At 42.2% G+C, this 27,219-nt stretch overlaps 1 protein-coding gene across 2 annotated transcripts in view; it reads right to left on the bottom strand.

Annotated features, from left to right (window-relative positions):
* Window positions 1-27,219, bottom strand: part of KIF26A (kinesin family member 26A) — a 96,253-nt gene that overhangs the window by 60,230 nt on the left and 8,804 nt on the right. For both annotated transcript variants that reach the window (XM_030950489.1, XM_030950490.1), the window contains exon 3: window positions 2,971-3,471. In XM_030950489.1, the coding sequence (XP_030806349.1) occupies window positions 2,971-3,471 (501 nt within the window). The remainder of the gene's footprint in view (window positions 1-2,970; window positions 3,472-27,219) is intronic.

Below are 27,219 nucleotides of genomic sequence, written 5' to 3'. Positions count from 1 at the left end.
ACATAGAAGGCTGCATCCAAAATAGGATTCACTCCACATGACCTACCTGGGCTCCACCAGCACCAGCTGGAAGCCACAGGCACCCTTGGTGGACAAGGCAGGCCAAGAGAGACATCCAAGATGAGAAGGACAAAGCATCTCTTTGAAGTGCCTGTTGGTCCTCCACAGCCCCAAAGGAAGCCTCAGTAATCATGTTATAACAAACACCTGTGGTGTTGACAATTAAAAATACTTGAGATGAACCCCAGCCTTTAATTTTGTCTTCCCAGATTTGTAAAATTAATCATGCCCACTTCATATGCAGCAGTGACTTAAATCACTGGGAGGACAGGCATTGGGTAGAAGCCTCCCACCAGGGAGTTCAGCACCTGTTTCAAGTACCCTTTGGTAAGGAAAAAAGGTGTAACTAAGTACAGATCCCCAGTGAAACAGGAGTATTTACAGGGTGGTCAGAATTACTGGTGTCACAACCAAGAGTGGAAACTCCCTGAGAAAAGAGCCATCTTTTACTTCTGCATTTGTGCAGTATGTTGCCTAAATGGGGGCTGAAGTCTTCAAAATCCAGTCACACTTAATAAATAGTACACTCAATGCTGTTCTTTCTACTGCAGTAGTCCTGCTCCAGAATTCCTCTAGCCAGACCAGCTTTGCTCCACAAGATAGGAAGTATTACTAAAGACAGACATCACTAAAAGTATGTATATGAGCAGTTCTCTTCTGGGTTAATCTGAAACCTAAACCCTGTCTCTAACTTCAGGAAAGAAAAGACAAAATTATTTTCCTAACGAGTAAAAAGAAAAAAAGAAAATAAATAAATAAATCAAATAAACTTTTCTAATAGGGAAGGAAGTTCAGATGTGAGAATCAATAGAACTGGGAAAATCCCAGTGTTTGAAAAATTGTGGAATTATGTAAGACAAGCATTGGACAAGAACGTCCTGCAGTGGATACTATCCTAGACAAGGGCCAGACTAGCTGTTTCCTGAAATCTCTCCAATCCTGTTTCCTTCAACACCTGTGATTCCTCAGGGGAAGAGCGTAGGGGAAGCACTTTCTGCCTCACCCACCCAAACAACTGCATCAGACACAAGGCTCTTAACAATACAAAAGGCAGTGGAAGAATTCTGACAGACACAAGAAGCACCATCTGGAAAGAGATGCACTCAGAGTCTGCAGTAACTACATTTGGGTTTAAATAAATAAAGAGAGAGGACAGATAAAACAACTGAAGGCTAGCTTCTCTCCAAAAACTGCTTATAAATCTAAATGATCCTTGCAGATGACTGGATCACAGCCAAGCTGCCTCCAACACTCACAGTGTTTGTCCTTTCATTAAAGGTCACTGTTTTCCAGGCTACTGAGTTTCTTTGCACATTTCTAAATCACACTTAAGCTCTGCTGCATTATACACATTTTTCCTTCACAGGGGTTAAATGAGGCAACAGTTTTATCTTAGAATAGCATAGTGGTTAGGGAAGACCACATCTATCAGTCAGCATGGTTAAGCAGGAAGAAATCTGCAGCTGGCTGTTACTGAATTATTTAGGACAAGAATAAGGGCAGACAAAGAATGAGCAGACAAATGGAAATACTTCTCCTTTCAGAGCGCAGGCTTCTTAGACCAGCAGCTTTCCCATTTTTCCTTCTCTATTTCTGTGATATACAAAGAACTTAGAAGGCAATTTAAAGGTAACATCAGATACCATACATGGCCAAATTGATCCCTAATGCATGGAGCAGCATTTTAGAGAAAATCTGTCATAGCAGAAGTTCCTTATAAACTATGAAGAGCTGAATGGGCCATTTTCCCTTTTCTTAGTGAGTGACCTGATGTCAGTAGAGATTCACTGGATTTAAATCCCTCAGAGGTGGAATTTATGTGAATTCACGAATTTCCTTAAGAGAGAAAAGTATGGGAGGCAGGAATCAAGTCTCCAAGCCTTTTCTAGAAGGAAACACTAGTCAGCCTGAAAAAGTAATGTTACACAGCAGCACTCAAATATTTATCTCTGATGATGTTGGAGCTCAACCAGCTGAAGCTACCGAGCAATATTAGGTAGTGTTTACACACAACAGCACATCAGGCATCATGTTAAATTTAAAGCTGCTTGGCACCAAAACACCTGATCTCACAAGATCTGTTAAGTCATCTTTAAGTGAAAACCTTTACTTCAAATTGTACACATTTCATTATTACATACACTCCCTCATTCACTACCTGAAAACTGGAAAGGAATAAATCTCAGTCAAAACCAGCCACACACTGTATCCTTCTTCTTAGCACAGTTCCATAGACAGCCACATAATGAATTTGCTTTTAAAGGTAATGTGCGCCTCTACAAAGCTTTTCCATTTCCCACAAGAGTTCTTACAATGCACACAGAATACAGGGAAACAACATCAAGGCCAAATATCCAAGTGCAGTGACATTTACAGGCATGTGGCTCTGCAGAAACCTCCTGAGCACCTTCCTCAGCAGCAAACTGCTCTGCAACACATCTAAGCTGCAGATTAATGCTGTGCATCACAGTCCATCAACAGCAACTGCTGCACTGCACACAGAGTTAGAAGCTCTGCACTAGACTTGAGGGTCAAGTTCACCTTTGATATAAACCCATGAAGCTCCCAGAGCTTCATGTGTGACAAACTTGGCCTTTTGTGTTTTTCTAAAGGAGTTACCAGGTATGTGACAGACAAATAACATCACCTGCATACATGAAGCTAAAATAGGTGCAAAAACATCTGAGGAAAGGATCTCACCATGTGAGATAAGAAAGCAAATTCCTCATGACATCTGATAGAACATCTTCCAAAGCTCTTTAACTCTTCAGCTCTTGAAACACGGCTTAGAATACCATTAGCTGATCCCCACAAAGATAAATATGTATAGAGCTCAAATTTTATCTGTATTTCTCTGTATGTCCACACACATGCAAACAAAACCCAAGCAGCTGAATTATCAGTACTTACTAGACAAGCCTGAGGCAGGAAGCTGTTCACTCTGGAGATACTCCACATGCCCTCGAGGTACTGCTGAGCTTGGATGGTGACAGAGCTCAGGGCACCACTGAGGCCGCTGGGGGCCACCGTCACTTGAACGCTGGAGTTGGGAAAACCGCCCACGCCTTGAGACCATCCCAGTCCTTTCTTCCTCTCTGCCGCAGAGAAGAGATTGGGAGACTTCCCAGGCTGCCTGCCCACCTGCCCAGCAAGGAGTGGCAGGTCCCTCTGGGAAGAGACAGTGACCATCCTGGGTACCATGCTGGTCACTGCCCCGGCGCCGGGCGGGAGGTCGGGCATCTCTGGGTAGCTGACCTGGCTGAGGGTGTGCATCATCTGAATGGCTTCCTGCTTCAGCTGATTCAAGTGAGTGGCACAGGTTTCACATCTGCTCTCTCCTTCATTCCTGTTTTTCTGTAAGTAGTCAGGCACTTGAAGCTTGTCAAAAATTAAAGCTGATAATCGTGGGTCCTAAAGAAGTGAAGAAAAGGGGGGAAACATAGTCAGTTAAAGCGGTGCAGAAAGATAAAAATGAGAGGAAAAAAAGTTCTCTGATTTGCTCTCCACTCACGGAAGTACTCTAAATCTGTTCTGTAACTCTCAGCATTTTTCCTGCTGAATACCCTAACAGGCCCACAGTGGATTAATAAACCAAAAGTGAATTCATTTGTATTAGACCCAGCATGAAAATTATCATCAGAATTAAACAGTGGAGCTGCAGTGTTCCTGATAACTGCTCATTCTTCTAATTAACTCTCCTTTGGAGACATCTACAGCACCCATGTTTCCCATGCTCAGGAACAATGTTAGTTGAGATGCTGAACCTACAAATATCATAACTTGATTCAAAGGCATACCACCATCAGAAACCAAGGAAAATTAGACTTGAAAGTATTTTGAAAAATTAATGCGTGACCTGGTAAACTTCCTGCTGCCCTTACCCTCAGAAATGATGAATCAAGGGGCATAAAAACCAGTTTACATGGTGCTGCCTACAGGACTGTTACTTCTGATCTTTGCAACCCAGATGGTTGCAATATTCCCTTCTGCTACAGCTGCTTTAATGAGAAATAGATTTGAGCCTACAGCCATGTGTGAAGGTGTGACAATGTGCACGCTAAGACGCTGATTTAAAAGCAACACCTATTTTGTTTCCACAGAGCAATTCCCCACCAGCCCTTGGCTAGTTCATTTTAAGGCTGCTAAGACATTTTAAAACCCAGCACCGTGTTTCCACTTCAGAGATAGAGTTACCTATCTCCTGCAACACACAAACGCCCTCCCATCCCAGGCCTGCTACTGTAAAGATTAGTCAAGAGATTAAATCCAGCCCTGTCGTAAATCTGCTATCAAGCCTAACACCAGGCAGTAAAACCGACCCAACTTCACACACCCTCATAGAGCTCTCTAAACAATTAAGGTTTTAATGAAATCACAGCACAGCCAAAGGTTTATTTGTATAATTATTTCAAATGAAAATATTTAATTTTCTTGTTAATAAGCAGGACACACATAGCTGGTAAATCAGCCATCCAACATATGCTGGGGATATCCCCAGATTGGCACTTGTTTTTAAAAATGTATTGCTTTATGCCAAGCTGCAATTGCTCTCTAGGAAATTAATGTCCTATTAGAAAACTCATTCTGGTTTTAATTACAACGCACATCAATAAAACTCTTTAAAGAAGTCTTGGCACTGGTACTTCGGCTTTGCTCTGAATTCAGAAAGTACTAAAACACTGCTTAACTTCTGCAGCAGCAGCACAGAATTTAACTCGTGTTCAGCTGTTGGACTACTCCTGCAATAGTTTTAATCTCTCACAAGACACATTACAGTGTGGATAGAAACCACTGTAAGTATATCTAGCATCACATTATTCCACAGCCAGAAGCCATTAATCAAAGTTGCTCTTTCTGCAATAATCTAAATTATTGTTTATTGACTTAAAATTAAAAATACTTCTGAGGCTAAGAAAAGCTTCTCCTGCCACTGGCTGAACAATAAATTGATTCACAATAGTGAATCAGCATAAAAAGTGAAGTGAAAGACACTGTTTCATTTTTGTGTCTTCTCTTTATTGAGGTTTAGATCCTGCTAAAAATGCCTTTGAAGTTGCACCATTTGCTTACCCTCATGAGGAGCAAATTCTTTCCCACCAAACCTCCCAGAAGATGGTAATACTAAATTAAGAGATATTAGTCAGGGAAAAAAAAGCAATTAATATTTTAGAAACTTTTTTCTATCCCTTCAGCAGAAAGTGCTATTGGTTAAACTTCAAAAAAAAAAAAAAAACAGAGACTCAGTGCTGCAAGCTCTATTTAGCCTCGGGTAAAACAAAGGCCATGCAGTCTATCTCCCAAGAAAAACAAACAGCACCGTGCTCAGTGCTCCTCAGAAACTTCTCCAGGGGAAGAGAGCCCTCTGAGCAAATACTTGCTGAGGCTGACACACAGCATCTATTCACAGAGCCCCAAAATAAAACACCTTCCAGCACTGGGTGCCCCATCTGCAGCAGGCACATCCGTGGGCTCACTGCTTTGATCCAAGCTGGGCACACAAGGAAGCACCTGCACGTCCCAACTGCATGAGCCTCATCTGGCAATGTTTAAATTGCTATCAAATGTCAAAAGTTTCAAATAAGCAATTAAAGCGAATTACTAGGTGAAACAGGCTTCTCATTTAAAAGAAATTACTTCTTTTGATGTAAAGAAAATTAATGACCCCAATTCTAGCTCCATAAACACAGTTTACAGCATAAGGCAGATCAGAGTCAGGCCTGTCTCGCAGTTACAAAGAAATCAAGTCGATGTCATATTAAAGGGGGGAACAAAAATAAATTTTAAAAAAATATATATTTAGAAAATTACACAGAGCAAAGCTTATAGGCACATAGCATGCCAAATTTAACCTCATAAGTTATTTATAGTAAAAGAAAAAAGCATCTCATTTCCAATGCTTATATTTTGCCAAGCTTTACCAGGAGCCTCTAAACCCACACATGCAGCCTCTGCGACCCCCAGCTGGCATTGTGGCCAACCTTCCCCAGTTGTGGAGAACCTTCTCCACCTCAGTAAGGGCCCAGCTGGATAGTTAGATTACTTTTATTTTTCCACTCTGGGAGACAAAAACACCTGGCTAATGGTTGGGCGTGAAGGCCAGAGGAAACACAAGTTACTGTTAAAAACATTAACCATGACTTAAAAGTTTAGCCAGCCCCATTAAAGAGGTTTTCCTGCCTGGTGACAATGCCTGGTCCTGGGGAGCCCCTGCTCCAGCAGCCCACACCCTAACAAGGCTGGGCTGGGAGTTACACTCTCGGGTTTAACAGAGGGAAGAAATAAAACCTGAGTGACCAAATGTGTGACACACACGTGGGAAGGGTGAAGCAGCCAAAGCCATCCTTGCTACAGCTCCACCAGCAGACAGGCCAGCCAAACAAAGCGGGTGTGCAAATTGAGGGCAGTGGCACAAAAATTAAACATACAAAACACAAGCCTCTGTTCCAAACACTGCTCCAAAACCTCTGTAGTCTGCTGTGCTACAAAGAACATGACTCTTCTGTTCCTCCACTGTGCTGTCTTTGTCACACCTACTTTCCAAATGCTCTTCTCTCCTCCTGAACGAGCAGGATAAGCAGAACACTGTGATGCTGTAACATTCACAGCTTCCCCTCCCATTGCAGAAACCAAAACCCTAATTTCAGACTCAGCTTGTTAACTTTTGCATACAAATTTTAGATATTCAAACATCACAGACTGTTAGAATTTTAAAAGAAATGGTCCCACTAGGAACTGAGGAGCCCAGCAGCCCCCAGCAAGGTCAGGGCATGAGGTAATTACATGTTCTTATATGAGGACAAATTTCCTGAATGCTTGAATTTACCACTGCTTTTCAGCAAGCAGTTCTTACAGACACAAGCCAGCTTGCCAACTGCTGCTGGGAGCTTAGAGACACACATACAAACTGCCCGCAGGAGAGGGGCTCACAGAAATGGTCTGCAAGTTCAGGATGGCAAACTTGGAAAACCAGGACTGTGCTCCCACTAGAACACCGGCAAAACACCCATTTCCTTCAGCACTGGAGCATTCAGCCCAAAGCCTGCCTTCAGGCTTTACCTCTGAAACCAGGAGTAGGGAAAAGGAGCACAGACTTGAAAGCACATCAGGCAACAGCGAGAAGGAAAGAGTCTCTGTGATGGAGGTTTCCCTGTCTGATGTAAGAGCTCAGCTCTGCTGCCTCCACATGAAAGCAAGGAGGACCCTGCAGGGTCCCAGCTGTTGGGGTAGCACCACGTGCTGCATGTGGGGCACACAAACAGAACCCACATTTCACAACTGTAAAACACCACATCCCCAGACCACTGCCCTTGAAACTACAGACACAACTCAAAGCAACTCAAAGCAACTGGGACGTGGCCAGAGGCCAATATCACCAAAAATCCCTGTTACAGCTTAGATACCAAAGTCACAGCCGGGTTTTCAAAGCATGAAACACCAAATTACATTCCTGGACCCAAACTATTCTGAGAACTTGAAGGAGTTTGTAAGCGATAACTGCACTTGAATACTTTTGAAATTATAGCTCAATCTGTAATTTCCCATGTACTCAGAGTTAGCAGTTAGATTTTCTGTTCGACTAACAAGAAAGAACAGAGAGGTTTTTCCCACTGAAAAAGAGAAACAAAGATACAAGCTTTGAATCTTACCTGCAGCTACTGACTTCTAACTCCCAAACTGAGCAAGAGAAGAGGAGGCAGCACAGCATCTGGATTCTCACTTAAGAAGTCCCTGCAGTAATACCCACCCATCTGTAACCTAATCCTTTCAGAGAGGAACTATGCACAGAGTGTGAACAAACGATGACGAACAAATGATGAAAAGTCAAATTGCCAACAACCATCCTCAGTAATTACCCACAATTTTGCCTGGCACTGCTTTCTGCAGTGAGAGTGTATCCAGAGCAGTATTCTGAATTGAATTAAATTAAAGTCTTGATATAAATATAATTTAAGAGAAAGAAGAATCATTGAATGTCACATTGAAATATATAATTAAATACAGATTGAGGTGAACAACATTTTAAAAAGATGCTTTTGGAGAAAGGAATGTACTATCCCAGTGCACAAGAATCAATGTTAATGATTTTTTGTCTTAATTGTCCTTCAAGATCTCTGCCATGCTGCTTACAAATTAGTTTTTATCTTACAAGACATTGTGAAATATTCCCTTGTATCTTCTATATTGACAAATACCTTGAAGGCTGATGCCTGCTTTCAACTATATAGCAGTCATTGTGAAAACAAACAAACAAAAAAAAGCAAGCACTATATTCAGCAAACCCAGAGAGTGTTCAATGCAATCAAGGGGAAAAAAAACAATTCTAATGATTTTTTTTAGAGAAGTTTCCAACTATCTAACTAATCTCAAGGGAGTGAAAATATGAGCTTTAAGTCTTCAAGTAACCCATGTTGTTAATTCATTCAGTCACTGACCTCATCTTATCAGAATATAAACAATCAAGGAAAAACAAACACATGAAGCTTTCACAAAAACAGAATTCACCTGAAGTCCCATCTCCTGGGAGTTAAGGGTATCTGGAACCCGCAGTGTAACTTCACTGTCCTTGAAAACATTCCTCTGAACAAGCAGGAAGGCAATCCGCATTTCCAAAGGGAGCAACATGTGCAGGAATTAGGAAAAAAGTAGATACATTTTTAAGGCCTAATTCCATTCGGCCTCTTTACAGTAATGTCTCACTACCTTTAGGTGGAAGGTTAATTTAAGCCAGTGGGCTGTGGCCCTCCTCCCATTCTACCTCTTAGCAGGATTTCTTCAAATCTCACTCCCATTATTCTGTTTCCAGCCACAACCTGAGGTAGTGCACACAGACATATCCCCTCGATCCTACCCAGCTGAGACTCAACCCAATTTCTTTTCATCTCTGGCATCCCAAAGAGTCTGAAAAAAAAAATAAAAATCCAAGCACATTTTCTTACTTATATAAAAAAATTACAGGGTATCTGTTTGAAACAGGGCCCATCTTTCTAACAAAAGCCAGGCAATAGGATAAATCTGCTCCAAACCGCGTGACCCCGCACTAATAACGACTGCGCCGTGTTCAGTTATTGGGCAGCTCCACTGAACTCTATTTATTTCCATTTCCTGCCCACTTTAATGTACTTCAGTGGCCTGCAGTAAAGTTAAAGCAATAGGTGTCTGTCATAAAGATGAATGGTGCTATTGGAATGCATAATACAGTGGAAAGAGGAAATGAGAGCAATCTGGTTTATTTACATCTCAGGCTCCCATCAGCACCTCAGCCCACCTCCCAATGGCTTCAGCTGCCTTTCCTGTTATCTTGCTGTATAGTCCCCTGCAATGAGTTGGCTTTTAACCTCTCAGAACCAGAGGGGATGAGCTGATCTCCGAGATTTGCTTTCATGAGCTGGCAGAGTACTGGAGCAAACAGCCATGCAGTGTGTTCAGTGCAAAGAAAACAAAATAAAGGTAGTGGTTGCCATTTAAATTAATTAAAAGACACAAGCAAAACAAAAGACCCCAAAGAGATCAGCTATCACCGGTAAATTTAGATCAACACACAGGAACCTGACTACTTCTGAAAAACAGTAATTACTGTTTCACAAAATATTACTTTTAATCTTCTTTCTTTACAATCTAATTAAACAGATATTTTACTTGCCTTTGCAAAATGTTTTTCTTAATTTCATCCAATTTTAACATTTGGTGTGTTCTATAAACTACACATCCAAACTAGTATGCAATTTTATGCTTATTTTTAATAGTGTATGACTTCATTTAAAATTTATGACTTTTAATTTGCATGTTTATTGTTGGTTTTAAGTAATCTTTTAATTTTCCCTCTTGGCTCTGAGGCTTACTATAACTTCACAATGTAAATTCAGTACTAATTTTGTTCATGTGAAAACACCATCTTCCAACACACGTTGTGTCTTTTTTAATTTCCCTCTTATTTCTTTTATAAACCTTCAGGAAAGTATTATCACTTGGAACAGCAGCAAGTATGTGTAGAAACAGTTGCATATCTATCACCACACAATACTTGGTGTCTAAAAGCCTTTGTTTGATTCTACTTTCAGAAATAACCACTTGGATGAAGCTGACTTTCAGAAATTCAGACAAAATCCTCTTACAGAAATTAGACACTTTTGTTTAAAAGATAGAGATTTCCATCCCTAATTATTTTTTCTTTGAAACCAGGGAATAAATTTTGGTTAGCCTATGAGCACAGTAAATCTGATTATAAAAACTCTGCTTATCAGAGTCACAAGTGCATAAAAAGTCACAATTTCTCTTTCCTCTTCAAAGCTAGCCAAGGGCTCATGGGTTAGAACAGCTACTTGGGAAAATGATGCTGATTTCATCACACTGAATGCCACCAACCCCACATACAGTTTGAGCTCAGTGAGGCTGCCCAGATAATAGAAGAGCTCTGAATTTCAGCATAGGGATGAAAATCAGAGCAGAGCATCACTTCAGACAAATATGCTGCCTTGTCAAAATGCCTCAGAAGCACCAACTCTTAATATCATTTTATGGGAAACAAAAGGCTCTTCCCACTATTAGAATTCAGTCAACACATTCTGTGTTTCCAGAATTACAAATTGCACTGTGAGCCTGGTGAAAAGGACTCCCTCACTCATGAACTCTGACCAGCAACCCAGCCCAGCCAGCCCAATGCACTGGGAGAGGAGTCACGCCCCAGATGAGATCTTCAGCATGTCTAAATGATCATAACTTCATTTGTCCCAGGAGAACCGTGCCCATTTGTATCAGACAGACATCTGAGGAGGGAGGTCAAGAACAGCTGGACACCAGCCACAGTGAAAGCAACCCTAACTTAGAAAGACTGCATAGGAAAAAGAAAAAAATTGCTTGGAACACCCCTCTGTGTACAAACCCTACCACTGCTTCAGTCCAACCATCTGAATCCAATTAACAGAACATTGAGCGGCAGAAGTTAGGGAGTGGACACATTTTCCAAATGAACATCATTAGCATAATGTAGATTTAAAACCAACTATGGAAACCAACACTTGGCATTGGATCACACTCCCTTAGTGTCTCATTCACTTGCTCATTTTATCAATTATTTGGTAAATGAATACTTGAAGACCATACAGAAACGATTTAGCCTTCACAACCAGAAGGCTGCCCCATTGTGCACTCCTTGCAAGCTACAAATTACTGCATACAGCACACAGTTAGCACACCAGGCAGTTTTTATTATTACAAAAGTGGATTGCACTTATTCTTCATCTTAATTAAGTTTCACTGCCTCAGTTTGACTGCTTCACAAAAAAAAATTCTTGCTGAAAAATTTTGGGTTTACATCTGAATTTAGGAAGTACTGTAATGGAGTTGGGTTTTAACTATTTCTCCTTGACTGCAATTAAGTAAGGGGAAAAAAAGGAAAAAAAAAAACCTAACAGTAATGAATAGTTAAGGAATGATGAAGAGCATCTGTAACTCCTCAACCACAAACTGGCCACGCTCTGCCTGAAGAGTCAGCTTCAGTTCCTTTGCTTACCAGGTGGCATGTATGAGACACCACCTCCCTGTCCAAGCTGTTCATCCAGCTTGGTAAAAAATTGCCTTCTAGATCCACTTGGGTAAGGAAAATAGGAAATCATTCTACTTTTAAGCAAAGGTAACTCAAAAATTATCAAAGGTGAGTGAGCACTGGCAATTGCTACAGAATGGTGTTGAGAAATCTCTGTCTTTTGAGAATTTCTGAAGAGCAGGGGGAAAACGTCTGTGGGATGTGATCAAGAGATAGATGAGCCCATTCCACTGGAGAAAGCTGGACTACTTTTTAAAGATCTGAAGATCATTCCCCAGCCCTATGACACTAGTTCTGGAAAGATGGGTAACATATCTGTGCACAGACTTGCTGCTTGGGTCCAAGTGCCACAGGCTTCAAACTACTGCTCTACTTAGATGACTGTTAGTTACTATTAGTAACCTACACTATCTTGCTTACCAGGTGCAGGTTTTCCAACTTGCATCATTCCTACATTAATTTCTTGCCTCTTGTCCTAGTTGTGACCCTCTGTACACTTTGAAAAATTCTTCTGTCAAATACAGCCCATCATCACCACACCCAAAACTTTCTCTTCTCACTAATTATGCTACATTTTATATCCCACTTTCAATCTTTCTTTACAGATACCAAGTATAGAAACTACATTTCTTCAATTTCAAAATATTGCTACATTTTTTTCTCTACAACTTCAGGGACCAGCTCTTTAAGAATCCAAATGAAATGCCTAAATTAGAAGGTGCAAGTCCAGCTACTCCTATCTGCCCATCTCAATGGACACCAGGTACAAGTGTGTCCCTCAGGGTCTGTATTGGGAGCAGTGTTATTTAACACCTTCATTAAGGCTGGTTGAGGGCAGCCTCAGCAGATTTGCAGATGACACCAAGCTGAGTGGTGCAGCTGATACACCTGAAGGATGGGATGCCATCCAGAGAGCTGGACAAGCTCAATTCGATGCGAATCTCATGAGTTTTAACAAGACCAGGTGCTGGTGCTGCACCTGGGTCAGGATAAGCCCCAGTACCAATCCAGGCTGGGCATGAACAGACTGAGAGCAGCTCTCAGAAGGGCTTGGGTTAGAATTGCCTCTATCAGCCCAACAAATCACGCTCCTATGACTGGAATGGCAACAGTCTGGAGATCAATGTCCACCTGTAACCCTCTTGCCAGGAAGCCCTGCAGTGGTCCTGTGAAAACTGCAAGATGTGCAACCTCTCACCACCCAAAGGACTGGTGTAATCAAAGAGGAGCAGCTCCCTTTGCCCAAAGTCTGTATTCTACAAACATCAATCCATGGGGCTATGCCTGCAGGAAGACAAAAACCCACTCTGCCCATGCTCAAAGCATCTCAAAAGCCTTCTTAATAGGGTTTATAAACTCTGCTAAGGCACGGGATATAAACATATTAAACCCAAGGGCAAAGTGAGCTTACGTCTGCCTGTAACACATGCACACGTAGACATGCCCACAGATGATTGGCAAAAATACCTCTGCAAACTCTCTCAGGCTCCTCTCACACACACACAAAACAAGCCTTGTCTCCTGAGACACAAAAGCAATCAAATACCTGGCAACAACTTTCAAAACCCTTCAAGCCAGATCCTATTAAAACCAGCAGCTAAGAGATGAAAGGCTCTAGCTCTCCTACCAGTCACACTTAACAAGGCTCTTAAACATTTACTGTATCTTACATTACCTCTATAGAAATTCCACAACTGTAGACAATGCCTAACATCATAGGATACATTTATGTTTCCGTTCAATTGAAGGTACAACATAAAAGGATGTTTTTATTTTTAATTTGTATTCTGGGACCTTGGAAAAGAAGCTGCCTCATCACCTGCTGGAAAAGGCCAAGTACAGAGGAAGAAAGGGTTCTTTTAAGAATAGAAATTACAGCCCCAGAGTGAGACCGGGGCCCTGAAGAAATCCATGGCAACATTCATACTGAATGCAAAGTCATTACATCTCCCTCTAAATTGAAACATCCCTGTTCCTAATTTCAAATTAGCAGCATACTCTTTTACCAGCCTGCCTCTCCATTTCATAAAATGCCCATGAAATGCATGTTTATAGTTGATGGTTGATGACTTAAGTTAAATCTTGGTGTGAAAACTCCGCCATTCTTTTTAAAACAAGGTTTTCCAGCATTATGTGGCAAATCTGCAATGAATAATTAAAAAAACCCTGCCACCCAAGTTGCCTTAGTATTATCATTACACATGTAAATACACATTTAAAACCAGCTGCATAATCCTTGCTAACATCCTTATAAAATCTTACAGTTTGTCAAACAGCCCCCATTGTGGACAGCACTGAAGCAGTTCTAGAGATCATCAGAGATAAAGGACAGTGAAATACCTTGTCCCACCTCCTGCACATCACAGCTCTGCTAATTTCAGTCATGAGAAGTAGTGAACCTGACAGGCTTCTTCAATGAAAATAGATGCTTTAATGTTTTAAGAAACACTCACTTTTATTTAAGCCCAGGTGTCTTCCAGACCCACAGTACTTCTGAAAAAAATAATGTTTTTAAAGTACATGGTATATAAATAAAAAACACAATCAAGCAGGTAGGGACAGCAATTGAGGATATAAATCCAGAACTGACACACACTACTCTTTGCTCCTGTGACAGTTTTTATATCAGCAAGGCCAGAATCCCTGCTCCCAATGGTCAACTTGAAAAATCCAAGTGGCTGATTCCAGGACTCTCAGCACCATTCCAGGCACTGTCTGTGCACTGTTAATATTTGATGTATGCTTGCAGCTCCAGTCTCAGAGAAAGCCATTATGCAGGATAAGCTCAAAGATGTGTGTTTTACTCCACATGCCTGATGCTGTGATTCACAGGGAAAACCTGCACAGAAGGCACAGGCTGGGATGTTACTGCTCCAAGCTCCATCAGCAGACAGTCACTGAAATAAATTAACATCAGCATCTCATAGAAGTTCCTGCATGAGAATGTTAGGCAAGATTTATTCAAGACTACAGTCTCTGGAGCAATTCATCAGAATCAAAGGTAAGCCAAAAACTAAATAAATGAAAATGGGACCAGCTAGAATAACAAAGCAGCCCAGCCAAGGCAGCAGCCACATGACAGCCAGAGGCATCTCCAGAGTGGTCAAAACAACTGTCCACAGAGCTTGCCAAGAGCCAGATGCTGCTGCTGGAAGAAGGGTAGTGTTGATATAAACTCAGAGATACGAGATGCTTAACACCAAGAGCAATCAATCTTGATGATTCCCACACGGCTGCCAAGCTTTGGTATTATGCCACAAAGAGATGAAAACAAACTTCATAAAGCACATGTAGATCCTACATGAGAAACTCCCTCCACCCTCCCCTTACTACTCAGAAACAAACCCACAATTTGGGTGTAGCTTTAAATGACCTGATGCTTTTCCTGAGTTAACAACAGAACCAGGAAAGAATATCGTTGGCTAAACAGAGCACTGTACACACCCTGCCAGAGAACCAATGAACTTATCATACTGTATAGGAAATTCCTATCTTCCACATCAATTAGTGACCCAAGAGTGATTGATTTTATAATCCCAAACTTGACTTACAAAGTGACTTCCTCTGGGGCCAATTTTCCATTACCCAGCATGTGGAAAATTGCATATGGTCAGTGCACTATGAAAACCAAGGAAAAATAAGTGCTATTTAAACCCCAATTCTACCATGCCTCCACATTCTTGCTTTCCTGAGGGAGATGCACTTTTGACAGTTACTTCCTTTCCCTGCCCCAACATCCTATCTGCACCACACACCAGCTGGGCACTCAATCAAAACAGAAACAACAACAGGAACTAGCAGCTATTCATTACAATAGGATCAAAACATTTCTAGGCACTAGTGCTTTGCCAAGTTACCAGCCTTGAAGACCTGCCACAATCCTCCTCCTCCTCCCTCCCATCACAGACACCAATGCTGAAAGTGGCCCCACTTCAACCTGAAGCACCACATTTTGAAGATCACAGCTTTTGAATCAGAAGCCACATCTCAGAACTACAGGAGGCAATGGAACTGGGCAGCAGAAAGGTGAGAAAATTGTCTGGCCAACAACACAGGCCTCTGTTTGTCCTTTATTCCAATCAAGTTAGCATTAGCTCCAGTCTGTAAAACCAGGATTGCACTGCACACTAACTACCAGGGTAATCACAGAAACAGCACCACAATATGATTACTGGGTGCTAATTATATCTTAAAAAGAGTTAAAGACAATCAAGTACATGTAATAAAGATTTATATGCAGGTTTTCACTGGCCTGAAACAGCTTCATACATTAATAGGTTAACATTACTGCAGGAACAAAGCAAACAGTTACATCCACATAATAAAATACGTGAAACCCAAGAGCCAGATGTTGGGTCCTTTCATCCAGGAAGCAATTATTTAATTCCTGGGAAAAGATGATCTCTCTCATTGTTTCATCAATACATAATGTATCTCAGAACCAATCCTGGCACTCTGGCCTGGTCTGGGTACAAATCTGCAGGATTGCACAGGGTCATGAATCAAGGGTCTCCTTTTCCTGCACTGCCATTGCTTGTGGGCAGTGAACACAGAGACACTGGAGATATCCTCAGTCCATACCTCTATCTCTCCATTCATGCACAACAGCACAACCCCAAGGAGACTGTAAAGAAAGACTCTGCCTCCCCTCACACCCCTCCAGCAAGGCCAGTTCTCCATGGCTGAGCACAACAGGGAATGCCAAGGAGCTGCCCACCCTCTCCACCACAGTTGCTGATCTCCAGCTCTGAGACACAAAGGGTCCCTCAGCCACCAATGAAGGGCTCCCTGCTCCAAGCACCATCAAGAGCTGCTGACCTTTGGTGAGTCATTTTGGCCACACCATCCTCATCCTCCTTGTCCATCCTCCCAGATAAAACACTCACCACCTCTGGAGAGGTGGACACTCAACAGCCACCACCAGCACCCACCCAGAGAGCACAGAGGACTTGATTACACAGGACCCTACACCACCAGCAACTCAGCACTTTTGCCAACTACACTACAAACAACACAACTGAAAAAGCACATCCCTCTGCAAGGTTACTCCAAGGCTGTCACTGGATAAACCAGCCTGAGCACACCACATGTAAGGTACACCCCTGAACAAGGCACAACAGATAGGAGCACTTAATAAACACAGCCTTTAACTAGGAAACATCCCTGCAGCAATTAAAAGTTTGCAAAGTACTACAACGTACACCTGGTTATTGCTCTGACATCTGCTTAGGTTTTCTGTGTGTTTATAAGTGGGACCAAACAGGAAGATAATTAAGTTTATGGGCATTTCATGACAAAAATGACAACAAGGTACTGCTAATTGTTCATGAAAAATGGCATAAAACCTCAAATGAAGCACATGTAGTGTTTGAAATGCTCAAAAGTTACCACATTTTATAATGAACCATACAGGACCAAATGGTGTTTCTCCTACTAAAGAATAAAATTATTCTAAACTAAGGATTTCATCATAAAATTAGAGGAAATTCACAGTCTGAACAACTGCAGTTGTGCTAAGCACATTTTAAGACATATGGCAACTTTATAATGCTCATCAGGTATGAAGAGCTAGAATTCTGTTGCAGATTTTGAATTTAAGACATTTCACATAAAATTGTGTATCTCAGGAAACAAATTAATTGTTAAGTGTGCATCCTCATAATGTTGCAGACAATATTTGGCATATGTAAATATGACTAACTCAAAATATGAATGCTATTTTCAGTACAATTACCCAATTGTTTTAGAAAGGCTTCAAATAAGTTTTCAAAAATTGTGTGGAGGCATCATTCAAAGTAAACAACTGTAACAAGAGCTACTTTAACTTTATACAGAATTACTGCGATATTATTCAGCTACAATACGTTATCCAGTGTTCTCAAGTAAATGCCCCAATTACTATTGTAAGTCTGTCACTTAAATAGTTCCTTCCTGTTTAAAATGCAGAGAGCCAAATGCATTTTCCCACCACTAGGTATTGTGTAAGACTCCTTTCTCTTCCAGCAAGCTGGCTGAAGATGGATGAGCTTCCAAACTGATATCATTTTTAATTACGTGTTTTTCTCTCATTACTAATTTCCTAAACACGTCTCTAATCTCGCAAAGAAATCTCTGAGCACGGTAGGTGTATCCACATACATCATGCTCTTGAAAATTAAAATGAGATAATGATCAGGACTGCCATCACAACATAACCTGAAACAAGCAAGATACATGAGAGGTGATACACACTCATAGGACTCTGATCTCAAGTGTTTCTGGAAAGCAGCAGCAGTTGGATGGTTTCCATCCTTCCTGTAGCCCCTCTTGGAGCCAGCACACAGCCAGTGGGGTCTAGGAGAGGGAGATGCTTCAAGCCACCTCCCACCTTGCACATTCCACCAGGCTTATGATGCCAAATGTCAGAATTCAGGACATCCCTCTGGCTGTCCTGGATTGCCAGGACCCCTGCCAGGGGGCTCAGAGACCCTGGTACAGAGGCCAAGACACCTGTGGTTTTGATTATGACCCATGGAGCAAGTTACCATAGTGAATTTATCACGGGGAGAAAAAAAAATAGACTTTTGGGGGTTTTAGAATGGGGGTTCAGGGGGCTAAATGGAGGAATCTGGGCTTGTCCAGCCTTTCTCCTTCCTCTTTTTGGCCCCCATCTTCTGCTGTGATGTTGGCACTTTTAGATTGGTTTAGAGTAGAAGTTCACTGTCTAACATCGGTGATCGGTATTGGGAAGTTATTGTAAATATTGTACACACAGTTTTTGGCATGAAAAGATAACACCTCCCTGGGGACAGCCAGAGTGCCTCTGTCTGTCCTGCTGAGCGGACCTCAGCAGGCCAGGAGCAAGAATTTTATAGATAAGAAACAATAAACAACCTTGAGACTGAGAAATGAAGAGTTCTGACTCTTTCTTTGACTGCTGGGCTGGGAAAAGAGACTTTTTAACTTATCTCGGGGTCACTCTGACCAGCTAGAGACCCCAGAGCCAAATGCATTCCCAGCCCTTCCCTCCCTTCCCAACCACTGCACCAAGGAGCACTGTGTGCATAAGAAGCCAGACCAGCTGTTCCTCCACAGAGGACAGGCTCAGTTCCCTCCTGCCATCGGGGCTCCAACAGCTCCTTCCACCCAGGCCAAGGCCTCCTGAAGGAGCTGCCTTCTCCAGGAGCACGGGAGAGCAGCAGTGCTGGAGGCAGCCTCGCCCAGCAGGCAGGTAGGGAGGCTCATGCCCACGCACCAGAAGGGGTCACACCCCCAGCAGCTGCTGCTGCTGCTTGGCAGGAACTGGGGCTATGTATAGACCAGATTAGGTCAACCAAGTGCCAGCCAGGCATTCCCATGGGATCCCTCTCATGCCTCAGATACCTCTCACTACCTGAAAGGCACTGCACAGCTGAGTTTGCAGCATTCTTTAACCATTAAACCAGCAGGGCAAAACCCAAGCTTTTTAGGAGTTATGGGGGAAGCAAAGAAAACAAAAACAAAAGGGTAATTGTCACAGGGCTTTCTTCCCAGCTAAACACTTCACACACCAAATTCCTAAGGGAGTGATGCTTTCAGCACATCAGCTGCCTTCTCATCAACTGACACTTCCCAAATAAAGGAGGAAAATCTAGAACTGTTCAGAGTGGCTGACATGTAAGGAAACAAATAAAGCAAAACCAGATAAATCACAAGCACTTAAATAAGTTTATATCTTCTAAGCAGTCTTAAAATAATATGTCACAAGTATGATTCTGTCTACTCACTCAAAGAAAAGGGATCTCTGTGGTTTTGCAGCAAAAAAGATGAAGACAGAGAGGGACTCTAAATAGGCTTGAAGTGCACACAGCAGATTAATGCTAATAAAACCAGGGCATGTCTAAGGAACACCAACACCAGGGCTCTGGTACACACGCATGCAAGCCACCAGTCTGTAATCTCAGGCTGATCAAAATGCATGTGCTAAATGGGGTAAGCTTATCTAAAAATGTAATGCTAGCTGAATTGCCCCGGGCCCCTAGGGAGGCCTGCAGCACAGTGTGAGTGGGCTGGAGCTCAGATGTTTTGCTGTATTCACACATGCTGCTGTGGAAGCTGGATGACGGAAAAATGACACAACTTCACATTTTCTTCTCAAAAAAAAAAAAAAAGTCCACAAAATTTCATCCTGTTTTTTTCAAACCTGCCATCCATCCACTGACCAGGATCAGAAGGCCTAAATCCAGCCTTAACTTCCTGAAGAACTTGATGAAGAAATCCCTATAAGAACCCTGGTTCCTCTTGAAAACTAACACTTCTCCTAAACTTCACTCAGCAAAGTGAAGGAAAAGCTGAAGGACGCTCCTGTTTTCTCCTTCCCACAGCACCTTGGGAGGACCATGAAGAGGACACCTACAGACCTAAGCTCCAGCAGACCTCCGCTTTGCAGAACCCACCTGGGAGTCAGGGTAAGGCTGGATGCACAACACAACCCTGACCTCAGGTGGGAGCTCACTGACCACTGAGGGCAGGGCGAGCCTTTCATGTGACTCTGCTGGGTTATGACCGGGCTCCTGATCCTCCTTATTCCTCCTGAACATTTGCTGACACCTCCTTCACAACCAGAGGGACAGGTTCTTTACGAGAAGCCTTTTTACCTTCCCCAGTGAATGTCTTAATCCACAGACTGAGGCAGGTCACATTATCTACACTTATCAAAGACAACATTATGCTTCATAAGCTATTTTTCTGCTTCAGTAAGGAACAAGTACGTTTTATTTCTCACTATGTTTACCCATTACCTCACTGAGCTGCATTATTGTTAGTCTTTCTGGGGCTCTCCTAGAATAGGAACGCATAAAACAGGATTTCCTCCAGCTCTGCATACCTACTTATTCCAGAGTCATTAATGACATAGGACTGGATTGAGCAAAGACTTAACATCAAATGAGCATTCAAAACAGCTGGGAACAAAAATATATCTGCCTGGAACACTGCATCTGTGTTTTGTCTTTTGAAAAATGCCAATGAGGCGAAAATTCACTTTCAAGACCACTTTTACAGGGACGTTTGCTTGAGAAAAAAATGACTTGCAGAACATTTACATGTAGGACATGTATCCCAGTGGACTCCAAATTAAGTTTATAGCAGTTGTTATACATGAATCTGCAAATCAGGTTGTCCTCTTTCTGGAGATCAGGTGTAATATAACTGCTGTCAAAAGGAATTCTGCAGAAGAGACCCAAGAGCTGCACAAGAATCCTCCAAAAACCCAAATCCAAATTGTCTTCCATGTGATAACAAGCAATAGCTGAAATACCCAAGGGTAGGTAACTATCCTCAGAACTCAATTCTGAGGTTTTTAAAGTACCTATAACCAATGTTTTAAGGAAAACTTAGAGGTGTATATATGTGAGAAAAATACAAGTGATACTGTTCCAGGATTTACAGAAATTAAGGATACTGCTTGGGTTCAGTGTTTAGCACCCAAAATAACCTTGGCAATCTCTTAAAGACCTCTGTATGGGTGGAATACACAGAAGCAGTGGCAGCCAGCAGGTTGGGAGGCAATGCAGGGATGCAGGAGGAGAAACACCACGGGCTTTCTGCAGTGCTGTCAGCTCCCACCTGCCCCAGGACATTCCCCACCTCTGCCTACAAACACAGCGATTCCCCAGCCACTGAGTAAACAGCCTTTGAAGATAACAAAGCTTATTCTAATCCCTCACTGATGTCACTCCTACATTGTACTCAGCTGAGCTACAAAACTCCTGGGTTAACTCGCTGGACAGACCGCTCCAAGAATCACTCCTGGGTTAACTCACTCTGTAAGATCAGGATTACCTTAACTCCCTGTTATTGCACAGACTTCAGAAATCTTGTTCAGGTACAGAAAGAAGTATGTTTTGCACTCAGTGAATCTATGTTTTTTCTTGTTGAATAATCAGACATTTTTCAGCTCAGTTCCTTAGCAGCAGGTGGACCATTTCTTACCATTATGCTTAGTGACACAGCTTTCCCACAGAAAGCACAAGCACAACCTCTTGGAAGGACAGAATGCCATGGACAATTTTTTAACACTAGAAAACAGGACTGTTGCTCCAGTCACAAGAAGGTAAAATCAGATTGACCCTGGACCAGTGTGGTATGATTCTTGGAGTGATGCTGTCCAGAGCCAGGAGTTGGACTTGTGGGTCCCTTACAACTCAGGATAATCTATGATCCTAGCAGGAGAAATTATAAAAACTGTAAAAATAAAACAAAAAAGTAGTGACTTCCAATGAATCACCTCAGAGGACAATGTCTTTGCGTTCTCACTTGTGTTCACTTACCAGTGTTAAGTGTTCTGCATTTCAGTTCTTTAACTATCTACTCCACACTTCTCACTGCACCCGGTCCTCCAAGAGCCAAACCCTCCCACAGGAATAAAACACTGAGTGAAGAACTCAGGGTGAGTCAGGAAAGCCAACCCTGCATATAACACATCTTTCATGTCATCAAAAGACTTGGCAATAAGAAGCTTAAACCCAACTAAATTCTTACAGCACAAACAGAGCTATTTTGCTTTTGAGCTCCATGTGCTTATGAGCAGCCATGACCAGAATAATAAAACACACAGCACAAATCTGAGAACAGGAGCTCAAGTTGTGCCTGAATGTTCACACTCCCTGTCAGTCCCAAAAGCAAGTTTCTTTTGAAAAGCCTGAATATTGTCAGCCAGGGTTTTTTGCCTCTTCAGTAAGCTATATTTACAAGAAAATAGATCCTGGCATTATTTCCACACACATACACATCAACAGGTAATTATGTTCCCACTGAACAGAAAAATGAAGAGGACGTGCTGGAGAAAAGCAGATGGAGGTAATGATACCAACACAGAGAGATGGATTTGGAACACAGGCATTGACCAGTTCTGCAGTCTGGCTTCCTCTGCAATTCACCCATGTAAATCAACTGGAACTGCACAGAGCAAACAGCCTTCATTTTCCACCTGTTAACACAGGTTATTGATTCCACTGTCAATAAAAGAACCACGATGCAAACTGCTATGAAATGAAAATCCAGTGTCGCATGCAACTGGAGACAGAAGTAGAGAGATGTACATTCAGGATGATGTATTGCTGGAAATACTCTTCCCTAAAACCAGCTATGGCTCCCCAAAGGGTTGTTACCAAAGACATGAATACTTCCCACTGCCAAACTGCCCTCAGGGAGCCAGTAAGACTCAGCCAGGGTGTTGCTCCTCATGACCAACTGAGCAAATGCTGAGCACAAACTCCACCTTCCACACAAAAATCAGAGAAACCCATTCACAGCCTGTATTTCACAACATGCCAGCATGAAAAACTCTCTCAACCACACAAATATTCTTCTAATCATTTAGCTCTTTGTGGATGTCTCAGATTTTAAACTTGAATAACAAGCAACTTCAGCGGAGGTCAGTCAAGCAGCAGTAAGGCTGCACAAGGTGGCAGGTTTAAAGCATCTCATGTGTACAAGAGTACAAGTATGAAATTCAGAAAGGGCCCCCAGGGATCCCAATGCAAGACATGAAGATGTAATTAAAAACCATAAATCCATCAAACGAAAAATATGTAAACTTAATGTATTAACTCATATATTCTTCTTCCTTGAACACATTTGTCTTACTCTACGCTCATTTAGAGCCTACAAATAAAAATTAAAAGTATCAGAAGAAATATTTCTTAATATGTAAAAAGCGAGTATCAATAATAAATGCTTTTTACTTTGTTCTTACAGGTAATTGCTGAAAGAAGCTCTCTCAGCAGTCTGCTCAGATTCTGTGCATATTATGATTTCAGCTGTATCTCCTCTTTACAAAATCCACAAAAGGACGGTATCTTACAGTGTTTCCATGCCACTTAATCATCCACACAAAATTACCCTTGTGAGAGCTTGTTGGAGGAATGTCAAATGTATTTGCCTGCCTTTGCAACAAAAACTTCAGAGAAAGACAAATAGTTCACAGCTTACAGTTACACAAGTTACACTAACACCTGAATATTTTAACTGCAGATTCTGGGTTCAACTTTGAATTTCAAGCTACAGGCAAAATAGTTATAGGCCAAATCCTGCCCCATGTCTGGCCCACAGCATAGTTTTCAAGACATCTTACAAAAGCTCTGCAGTGCCTGTAGATCATACTAAGTCTAAGGAACATCTTCTAGAAAGGGTATTTGGGACAAACCAGCCCTTCCACCTTCTGCTCACTGACCAGAGAAGCAGCACCAAGTATTGCCCAGAAAGGACAGTGGCAAAGACATTTGTCCCTCCCCTCCATCCTTCAAAGGGCGAATTTTGTAGAGCAAATTTGTCTCTTGTCATTAACGAGTGTTTCCTTGGAACCAGGTTTCCCAGGGCAGCACTGTGGGAACACCACGGGTGACCCAAAAAGGAGCAGAGTGATTGAAACAAGGATGGCCACATTTCCTGATCATACAAGACACGTGTTAGTCCTCAAGTTTCTGACAATTGTAAAGGCTGTCCCATTACACAGAGGCTCTGGAGACAGCTCCTGCTGTCCTGTTTTGGGGTGGGAATTGGACACATGCCACCAGGCTGGCACAGTGCCATTGATCTCAACCACTTCAGCAGTGTCACCTCCTCCAAAACACACAGCAGCAGCACGCTGCTGAAGGCCATGTGATGTAGCCTGGGCATAGACATCCTTCCTGAACTCCTCAGGAGCCACATAAAAGCCATGCAAAAGCACCAGGCAACCCCTAAAAAGAAATTTTTACTTGATAAAGCCATATGCAAGCTGTAGGAAACTGCTCTGGTCTGAGATCTACGAGAAAAGCAGCAATGCCAAAATGAGTAAATACATGCTACAACTTACAATACAGTGAGAACAACATAAGGCAATAAAAACAGAATACAATACAAACTGAGTAGATTTAACATCCCAAATGAGTTCAAACACAAAGTCAAATGCTGCCCACTTACAGTACAATCAGCACTGATCAATTTATACACACAGACAGCGACACAAACCATATTGTAACAAATTATATGTTGCAATAAAACAGGAAACACATTTAACCATAACCTTTTGAATGCTGTGAGAACCAGGACTAATGCTTCTCTTTCACTTTTCATGCTGAAAGCCAACCCAATGCCCAGCCTAGCCACAAGTGTCACATTTCAGTTTTGTACAGAAGGCCTCCCGTCCCATTCACCAGCAGTGTAAAATCCCTCAGCAACATCAGGGGAAGATTTACTAAGAGCAAAACGAAAATTTATCATCTTCCCACAGCTGTCCAGTGTTCCAGTCAATCCTGCCCAGGTATTGATATTTGCTAATAGCAGACCAGCCCCAGCCAAAACTCTGAGCAGCTTGCAAACTCCAGGAACGCTGATCAAGGACAAATTGTAAGACTTGACTCAATGAAGGAGGTTGTACTCACCTAAGCCTCTTTTTGTGAGCAAGAGCTGAGATTTCTCTGATTCACTGTACATTCACTCTACAGCAGTCAGACTCTTGGTGATAAAATAAGCACGCAAAAATGGCATTATGCTGCCTAAAATAGGTGGATATATTTATACTAAACATTTTTTGTCCAACATGAGAATGAACATCTGCCAGCTATGTCTTAAAGGCTCAAGCAGTTTCAAAGCAAACTCAGTCCAAAGAACTATATGCCAAAGATTTACACTCCCTTTAGCCTATCCTAGAGAAGAATACATTACTCCTGCTAAGTGACATATTCCCACCATATTCCAAATGATGGCAATAATAATTTGAGGCTTTGCTCTTAAGTTCCTCTATAAAATTTAGCTTTTTGTTCCATTTAAAAGTAAAACACTTTTAATGAAAAACTAATAATTAATACACCTTGGCATAAACTCCAACAGCAGTAGGAAGGACTGAAGCCACTGAGAGCCCCCAGTTTACAAGGCCACATCACATTTCCACAAGGCAGCTTTCCAGTTCCATCACAGGGAGGCATTGTGCAGCATGCAGATAAAACCATTTTAGGTACTATCAGCACAGCTCTAACCCCTGCTCCCTGAGCTGATCTGACACTTGCTGCCTACTGAAGCTCCACTTCAACTGAACACACACCACAGACCTTCAGTCTCCTTCCACAGCCTCACCACTCCTCTCCTGGTGAACTAGCAGATTTTCAGGACTACCTGTTACTACCTTGACAGTTTACCTGAAGTCCCCAGATTTTTTTAGCTCTTTCTGCTGTTGCAGTGACCCCAGTTCCAGAAACCCCTCCCTGACACCTGACCTCAAAGTTCAGTTGGAAGTCACAGAGTCCATTATTTGCTGTGTCCCTGTGCTATATATTCTTATTATACACATTACAGGAGCAGTCAGCTCTACTAACAGCAGCTGATGATACCTAATGCCATACAAGCAAGAGAGTCACCGCCACAAAAAAAGTTTTTACTGCAAATGAACAAAAGATGGAAGCATTTTCTCTCTGCTGAGTAAAGGAGAAATTAAGCCCCTTAAACTGCTTGCCCAAATTCACAAACTCAGTGACAGATCCAGAGATTAATTCAGATTTTGCATCCCTGCAGTGGTACAATTCCTGTTAACAGAGGCAGCAGGAGGTATGATTCTCCTTGAAGTAAGGCCCAAGTTTTCTCCCATAAGTCACTATACAAAATTAGTAGACACTTGCAGAAGAAGCCAGGCAGGTCCCAATCACAAGCACAGTCAGCAATAGACAAGATTCCTACCTTCTTAATGCTGCCTTCCACTTGGGGATGTACTGGACACGTAAATACAAAATAACTATTCCAGTGCTGCAGGTTTGCGGTCAGAGGACAAGGAGACAAATCCAGACAAGTTAAATTCCACTGATTTCCGGTAAATAAAAAAGAGCAGATACAGTACTTCCAACTGGACAGCTGCCTGTACTCAGTGTCACCAGTATCCAAATAGGTCTAATTTCTGAAGGTAATCCAATGCTGAGAAAGGAAACAGCACTGGCATGGAAAAATATTCCATAAGACATGCAGACACTTTCAGAGAGGTTCTCCCTGTCTAAGCAAGGTGAAGCAAAATCTCTGTTCACTTTTCATGACAAAATGTTCATCTGCCAGCTGAAAACACAGGGGCTAACTGGCTGTTCCCTACATCAGCATCTTCACTGTGGCAAGGACAATTCAGGCCCAAAGAGTGCAGCTATTTTGGGGTACCCAAGCAGCAGGAGACACGTGCAGCAGCTGTGAACATTGTGGGTAATCCTGGTCATGGGAAAAAAAAAAAAAAAAAGAAAGAAAATCCTGGTGGTTCAGTCGTCCCCACTCCTATACCCTGCAGTGCCAGGTCCACAGCAGCAGCCACTATCAGCTGCTGTAAGCCACGGATGAGGAGGAGGAGGATGACTACTGCCTCCAACAACCTCACTGTTAACAAGTCAGAGGTTGGGATCACTGTAGGTGGAAACTCTTGGCAAAAACAATAAAGCAGCTACTACATATTTCAACAGGTTCAAAGTAACCTCAGATGTTAGCAGCAGATGCTCTTTTCCACCCCCTGGGATTTTGAAATGGTTTATGTGTTTCCTCCCTTTCCTCTAATAGGGCAGGGTGCTGAAGGAATTAGCCAGAGAGAGAGCCAGAGAAACACTAATTACCCTCAGCTCCCCGGGAGACCGCAGCACCTTCAGCTAATTGTG

Source organism: Camarhynchus parvulus, chromosome 5, assembly GCF_901933205.1.
Source record: "Camarhynchus parvulus chromosome 5, STF_HiC, whole genome shotgun sequence".
Classification (NCBI taxonomy): domain Eukaryota; kingdom Metazoa; phylum Chordata; class Aves; order Passeriformes; family Thraupidae; genus Camarhynchus; species Camarhynchus parvulus.
This window is presented reverse-complemented; position numbering and strand designations above follow the sequence as displayed.